Here is a 7,176-nt window from a genome sequence, read left to right on the forward strand (position 1 = left end):
GTGTTTGCCGCTTCCACACTGCCGGCGTTTTTCGCGGGCTCGCCGCTCCAATCGGAGGGCCGGAGGGCGGAGCTTCTGGTCTCGAGAACGGACCCGATCGTTGGCGGCGGAGGCGCCGTGATTTCGTCAGCTCATCGGACAGCTGGCCGCAACCAATGTTCTACAGCGATTCCAGGCACTCTGTTTCTATTACTATTTATTACCATTGGATGCGAAAACGCGGTGGAAGCACGAAAAGCCCACTGAGCTAGCCGCACGGTCGCTGTGCAGGCGGCGGCCACGGCCGCGAAGTGGCCCAGGCCGGCGCAGGTAGCTCGAGTATAGCTTGTTACCGCTGCACTAAATTGTCCCCAAGTCCCGACCATGGTGGCTTACATGAGAAAGGAGTTAATGATGCGACGGCGGGTTGCATTAAAAATTGCCATCTGCACCGCTTACGAGAGCGGCACTCGAATATCCGCCGCAGTGCTAAGCCGAACACATCTGTAGGCAGACCTGTAGGCAGACCGGCCAGCTGCTCCCAGCGCGCGTCTTGCCACCCACCGTCTCGAGCGTCGCGCGTCGTTCTTTAGCCGCGGTAGCATTTGCACTCGCAGCGCCTGCGTCACATCCACGGTCGCTTTTTAATTAAGCGCCTCACGAGATCAGTACGTGGGGGCATTCGCAGAAACTGCCGTCAATGCGGATTCGACAGTGCTACGGCGGCTATGCTCTGTGATATCCCTCCGATGGTCACGTGGTCAGCTTTGTTCACACAAAATCCACAAAATCCATCGTTTCGCGGCACTCGCTGAAACCGAAACTGCGACTGGCCGCATTGAAAATGCCTCTAATTAAACCACCGTCGCACGCTGAAGCAAATGAGGTTTATACAGGTTATAAGTAGGTCACTAGCTACTTATCGCAACAAAAAAAACAAGATGCAAAATTTTTGTGTCAGTGCCCCTTTAAGGCAAACGTCAAGCGGCTGTGGTTGACTCGTCATGCCCCCGGGAATGATGACAGGCTCCGTCGGTTGTCCATGAGCTTCTTCACACCTTCCGTGATGCCCACAGAAGGCGTCGTGCAGCAGCATTGACCTTCGGGCGAGCAGTGCCCCTGGTGTGCGGCACCACACCGACTTTATCCAGTCAAGAAAAAGCTCTTCCGTCATCCACCCTTTCTCCTGGCAACGAATGTGGACGTTCTGCGGGAACACCTCGTTCTTTGGCATAGTCTTTCTGTTCAGCATGATGAAGGGGGGCAACTTCCGCCCATCGGCGGTGCAGGCTAACATCACGGTTATCCGAGCCTTCTCGTTGCCTGTAGAGCGCAGGCTCACTTGGCGATCACCTTTTTGGTGAATGGTCTGGGCTGACGGCATGTCAAAAAAAAATCGGAGTTTCGTCGGCATTGCCAATCTGCCCAAGTAGGAAGTCGTGGTCGCGTCGCAGGCCGATAACATGTCTTTGGAAGGAAATTAGTTTTTCTTCATAGTCTCCTGGCAACTTCTGCATCACGGAGGTCCGCCTTCGCAATGAAAGCCTGGCCCTCTTCATGTACTTCTGCACCCAGCCCCGGCTGGTTTTGAACTTGAGAGCGGGAATGCCATGCTCTCTCGGGATTTCGTGCGCCTTCATCTGTACGATGTCGGTAGTAACTGCCAAACCGCGGCCTCTTCTCTCTTTACTACTGGCTTGGAACGGCTACTGCTGGCTCAGCTCGTTGACATGGTCGAAGGCGTCTGCTGCCATGGCCTCTGCTGTATCGCGAACTATTCAATGCCCTTGCAGTTGCCGAAACTCGGTAATTACTATCTGCAACCTGCGTTCGTGTTAAATTTTATGCGTTTTATTCTGAAATCTCTTTGTTACATTTACAACAGTGTCGGCGGGCTCTTTTGGAAGCTTGGAAATGGTTGGAAGGTGGAAACCAAAACTGTCACACCAGAATCGGCATTTTGGGATACTGAGTTTCGAATATAAGGCGGGGTATGACTTTGAGACCGCACATTTTGGAAAAAAACCTCGCCATATATTCGAAGAAATACGGTACTGTTCTACAACAGCTAGGCCAGTAAGCACTGATCACGAAGGAAACAGACAACCAAAAAATGGCCACGTATCTGCTCCTTTCGTTGCAAATGTCGATGAAAGACGATAATCATCTGGCGCCCCTGCCAAGTAAATGCCTCCCTTCTGTTTCCCACTCACCTCTCATGCTGGTCCTCTCCCGTCTCGCTCCTCCCAATTTAAACACGCTAGAGGTTTGCTCAAGTCAATTTAAATTTACTGTCTTCCACTGCTTCAAGTCGGGTGCCACGATGCCAGCGCTCGCGTACGGCAGAAATGCGTGTGAATTGAGGCACCCTACTACAATGTTTATAGAACCACGTTGCCCTACTCCACGAGCGTTCCAAGCGGAGCATAGAACCTATCCAGGGGAACGTTTCATTGCTGTTGCCGTTTGATTTCTTGAAATGCCACTAGGAGCTATAGTAGCGCAGCAACAGCAGACGACTGTTTTCTGCAGTTGATGTAGTATTTCATTTACTATCGCAAAAACCAAGCATCCATAAATTGTTTAACATAGGAACACTACAAACATCACTCATGTATTGATTTCCTGCTTTATCTTTGTGTAATGTCTTGTTCTTGTTCAACAATGTTGACAAGTATGAACATTGACACTGGACTTAGACGTTTCGATTTGGCTGTGGGTATACATAAGACTATTGCGCAGCTTTTGCTTCACTTTGGCCGGGTGGCTGAATCAAGTCAGACAGACAGACAGACAGACCAAAATTTCTGTGTTTAAGCACTCCAAGAAAGACTCTCGTCTTGGAAAAGTATGGTGGGAGCACAACTTTGGTATATCATTTCACGCAGTAGTTAAAACTTGGTACCCGCCTCCACCATGTTTCAAGTAGAGCAAATGGACCTAAACAGGTTTGATTTTAGTCTAATGGCTACTGCGCTTGCAAGTGCTCCTACGTGGGCATTAGACAGTTGAAACAAGAAACACCCAGAGAGCATTGCAATGTGGGGAAAAAGAGACGGCTGAACACACCTGCACGTGTAGGACCCAGTAGGCTTCAGGTTTGAAGGACTGTATCTTGTCGTGACGGTCGACGCAAAAGCCCAAAGTCGGCGTCTGGCATGGGCCAAATGAGATGAACGAGCTGTCTAGGTTTCCGTACTTTCCCTGTCAATGAAGAAAAAAATACACAAATGCAAGCCAGTGTGAGACACATTCTAAAGCCTCTTTTACACTTAAAGGGGCCATGCAGACAAAACACAAGTTTAGTTCATTGGAAAGATTGCCTCGTTAGAATCATACCAACACCACTTTTTACGTAAAAATCGCTCAAAAAAGCTGCATAATTACGAAAAGAAGGAATGGCTATGCGACCCACTAGCTCATTTCCCGCAACAGAACCTATGCCATATGCCCAGCTGTGCGATTGGCTGAAGCCGGCAAAACCAAACGCAAATTACGCAAAGCTTATAAGCTTGCCAAACAAGCTATTTGTGCTTAATTGTAATGCACATTCATTTTACATCCATAAGAACGGTGGGGTAAACAGCAGAAGTTACGAAAATACACGTAAACATAGAAGTACCGATGCGCACTGCTGTTGGTACTGGGCACACTATGCTTGCTTTAGCTGCACAGCAGCCCGCCGCTTTGGAGTTGTCTTACACGACACTGGCCGATTGGTGTAAGCGACATTGTCTTGCGTGACCATGTTTGTCGAGCACACCCCTTGTTTCACGAAACGATCACTTCCTACTGTAACAAAAACAAGCCAGGTGCAAATACGGTCACAAACAAAGCAACAGCGGGCAACGGTTCACGGCTGACTATGGTATCGCCATCTGGGAGGACTGACGGTAAGCAAGGCTGCAGAGCCGAATGACGGACTGGAAGTTTGTTTGAATACGCACCCCTGTGACATCATGGTATACATAAAAAAAACACAATTTAGCAGGAGAATCGAAATTTTAACCTAAATTTGTTAATTTCTCAGTTAATAAGGCATCCTTTGCTGCCGGACAAGCACTGGGGGCACCATAAAACATGAAATTTTCGAATAAAACAAACTTGCGTTTTTCTGCATGGCTTTTTAAGCAGCATCAAAGGGGACATGAAGACAAAACATGACCAGTCGACTTTGAAAAAAAAAAAGTAGCCTTTCGTAACTCGTTCAGCTTCATTACAGCCGTAGAAAGTGCTTGTTTACACGGTAAAAATGAAAGATATATTTCAAACTTTTTCCCGCAACATGAAAGAAGCTTTGATGCAAGAGGGAACACTAAAAAACAGAGCTTAGGGTGTGCTAGCTTCACGTTAGCCTTTTTTCGAAAAATAGAGCTAGAGGACCAACTGCAAACGCACAGTCATGTTTGCCTAGCGACTTTGGTTGGCAGCTGCCAATCGCACAAACAAGTCCCCATAGCATCACAAGGAGACCCTGTATGGGAGTGGTGAGCTACCACTAATTCGTGTTTTCATTTGTAATCCCTAGTTAGCTGAGTCGTCGGAAATTTCTGATAAAATTGGTGCCATTTTTATTGGTACGGAGCAGTGTTTCCTAATGAACCAGACTCGTATTTTGTCTTCATGGGCTTTTTAAAAGATGCAAAAATGACTGATTTTAGCAATGAAACTAGCCTCACCTGGAAATACTTGGTCTGGAAGCGGGTGAACGCACAGCCGATGCGAAGGTCCAGCTCTTGTCTCGCATCGACAGACCTGGCCTCGTTTTCGTTCGGCTCAACAAGCTGGGTCATAGCAGCTTTGATGTCCTTTTCCGTGATGGCGCTGAACCGAGCTCGGAAGATGATCTGAAAAAAGCGTCGTACGCAAAGAAAGCCGTCAAGACTGTAATTTCTGGCCGCCCACGATCAAAAGAATTAACACTAAACCTCGCTCAGCATTACTGCTAAGCCTACCAAAGAATAGAATTACGTGGTTTAATGCACTAAAGCTACACGTGGGTTATGCAGTGGAGGGCTCTGGATTAATTTTGACCACCTGGTGACTTTTAATGTGCACTGAAATGTTGACACAAGGTCGTTTTCCCTTCTAGCCTCCATCTGAAAAGCGGTTACCGCGCCCTGGATCAAACCCACATCTTTGGACTCAGCAGCACAACGCTTAAAACACTGAGCCACTGCAGTAGATGCAGTTAAACCCTAAATATAATAAATTGCAGAGAGCAGCAATAAGCTAAAGTCCATCTATTCTGAGGTACATTTTGAGCAGGAGTCCCAAAAGAAGAGAAAAGGAGACAGCTCTGACAGAGATTTCCCACTTGCAAGTGAAGACAGCATTAACCCATTCTATGTCGTAACATACTGTGATTTTGGATGCCCTTTGAGACTCTCCTCTACTGTAGAATCCCTAAGATGACAGCGCAGCCGCATACCTGTTGATTGTACGATGCAGGCCTCCTCAGCACTGGCTTGACGATGTTGATGACTTCGAAACAGATGTTCTCGCCTTCTTTGTCGCAGTCGAGCCACAGCACCAAGTAATCACAGCCCTGCCCCTATGAGAATACGTCAAAACATCAACATTCAATCCCTCATCTTTCACGAGAAAGCTCGGCGAGCCAGCAGCGATGCTTCAGGATGCGTCGTTTCAAACTTACTTCTTTTTCAAGAAATCTTGGCAGCTGCAGCTTTGGGTTCGCTTCCTTCTTCTCGGTGGGTGCATTGAAGAGCTCGGCCTAGCCGAAAAACAAAATGAAATTTTAGCCATTTTGAAACGCCACATTTCAAAAAACCGATAGTCGGTACCCTCGCATACACAAGTGTTCCAACGTCAGAGTTTTGCAAAACCGATAGTGGATACCCTCGCACACACAAGAGTTCCAACGCCAGAGTTTTACAAATCCGATAGTCGGTGCTCACGCATACTCAAGTACTTTGCATTGAGAAAAGCAAAGAGTCACACTCACGTCAAGCTAATAATGACTACACGGCAAGCAAAGTTCGCTTACGACCCTTTCATTCAGGCGGTTTGAATGCTGGTATTGCTGCACACGTTACGTATTAAACCCTTGCTTACAACGCGCCAGCACTAATTCACAAGCATTTGCCGCTTATTTTGACACGTCGCAACAGGTACGATTGCAATCTCGCAACGTGCAACGAGCACCAGTCTTTCCGGCACTTTTTTACACGGCACATCGTAATCTGAAGGCTACGAACAATGAATACTCACTGGATCCACTCTATCCCAACTGTTGTACTTGCTAATGAAGTCGGTGGTCATTACATGACCGCAGACCGAAGTCATCTTGAAGCGCGCCGGTTCATTGTAGAACTTGCCGACGTACTCGTAGACGGTGCAGGCGCTACTTATTCCCTTTCTCGGTTTCATGCTCCCGTTGGAAAGAATAGCCGCCAGCGATTGAGCCAGGGCTGGCTTCTCCGCGACCATAAGAACGTTCTTCATGATGAAGACCGCGTGTGGTTTTCTCTCCGACCAAGCCTTCAGGAGAGCGACATTTTGGATTTGATGGGGACGAAAGCGTCGCCGAGACGCGCCACTAGAGGGCCGTGCTGTTGCTAGGAGACGTATGGACAGATGACTCAGTCATACCGGTAGAGGAATTGGATAAGTTAAAGTTTCTAACTCAAACCACGAATAAAACCCTAAAACACTCTTACAGCGTAGTTGTGCAGACTTCAATGAATGCATGAAGTTATTGTCAAGAACAAACGAAAGGAAAATTTACCAGCAGGCGCAATTTGCTACACCTAGGGGTGGGCACCAGAACACCGGATGGTGGGGGGAGGGAAAGGAGGGGATGTCAGAAAGGTGGATACGAGAGACAAGGAAGAGATATAAGGTCTCTTCGATTTGGCCTGAACTTTCTGCATGAGCTCAGAATTAGTTCAGCCAGTTCAGCGCAGGCGCCACCACTGCAGAATGAGAACCAGTCCTGCCCTTTAGGATCTGCTTCTGCACCTCCTCCCTGGGAGGTGCAGGGAAAGGCGTGCACTCATCCTGCACTCTCTACACCGTCGTTAAATCGAAGAGAAAAGTGCAGGCGCCGCGCGCTGCACTCGAAAATCGAATAGGCGAGTGCTGCACTACCTGAATGAGTGCAGGGAGTGTAGCAAAATCGAAGACACCTACAGTACAAGATAGTAACCCCTCATTAAAACGAAGTCAGCGGGACGG

General features: G+C 48.0%; 1 protein-coding gene across 1 annotated transcript in view; it reads right to left on the reverse strand.

Annotated features, from left to right (window-relative positions):
- The window catches only part of Top3beta (DNA topoisomerase 3-beta), a 36,391-nt gene extending 29,850 nt beyond the window's left edge, over positions 1-6,541 (reverse strand). The window contains exons 1-5 of the mRNA XM_077674167.1: positions 6,211-6,541; positions 5,636-5,713; positions 5,411-5,533; positions 4,659-4,826; positions 3,049-3,183 (exon numbers count right to left, since the gene is read on the reverse strand). Coding sequence (XP_077530293.1) covers positions 3,049-3,183; positions 4,659-4,826; positions 5,411-5,533; positions 5,636-5,713; positions 6,211-6,444 — 738 coding nt within the window. The 5' untranslated portion in view covers positions 6,445-6,541. The remainder of the gene's footprint in view (positions 1-3,048; positions 3,184-4,658; positions 4,827-5,410; positions 5,534-5,635; positions 5,714-6,210) is intronic.
- Between the last annotated feature and the right edge of the window lie 635 nt (positions 6,542-7,176).

The sequence above is a fragment of the Haemaphysalis longicornis genome, unplaced genomic scaffold (genome assembly GCF_048455015.1).
Source record: "Haemaphysalis longicornis isolate Haplotype H1 unplaced genomic scaffold, Haemaphysalis longicornis Haplotype H1 scaffold_6, whole genome shotgun sequence".
Lineage (NCBI taxonomy): Eukaryota > Metazoa > Arthropoda > Arachnida > Ixodida > Ixodidae > Haemaphysalis > Haemaphysalis longicornis.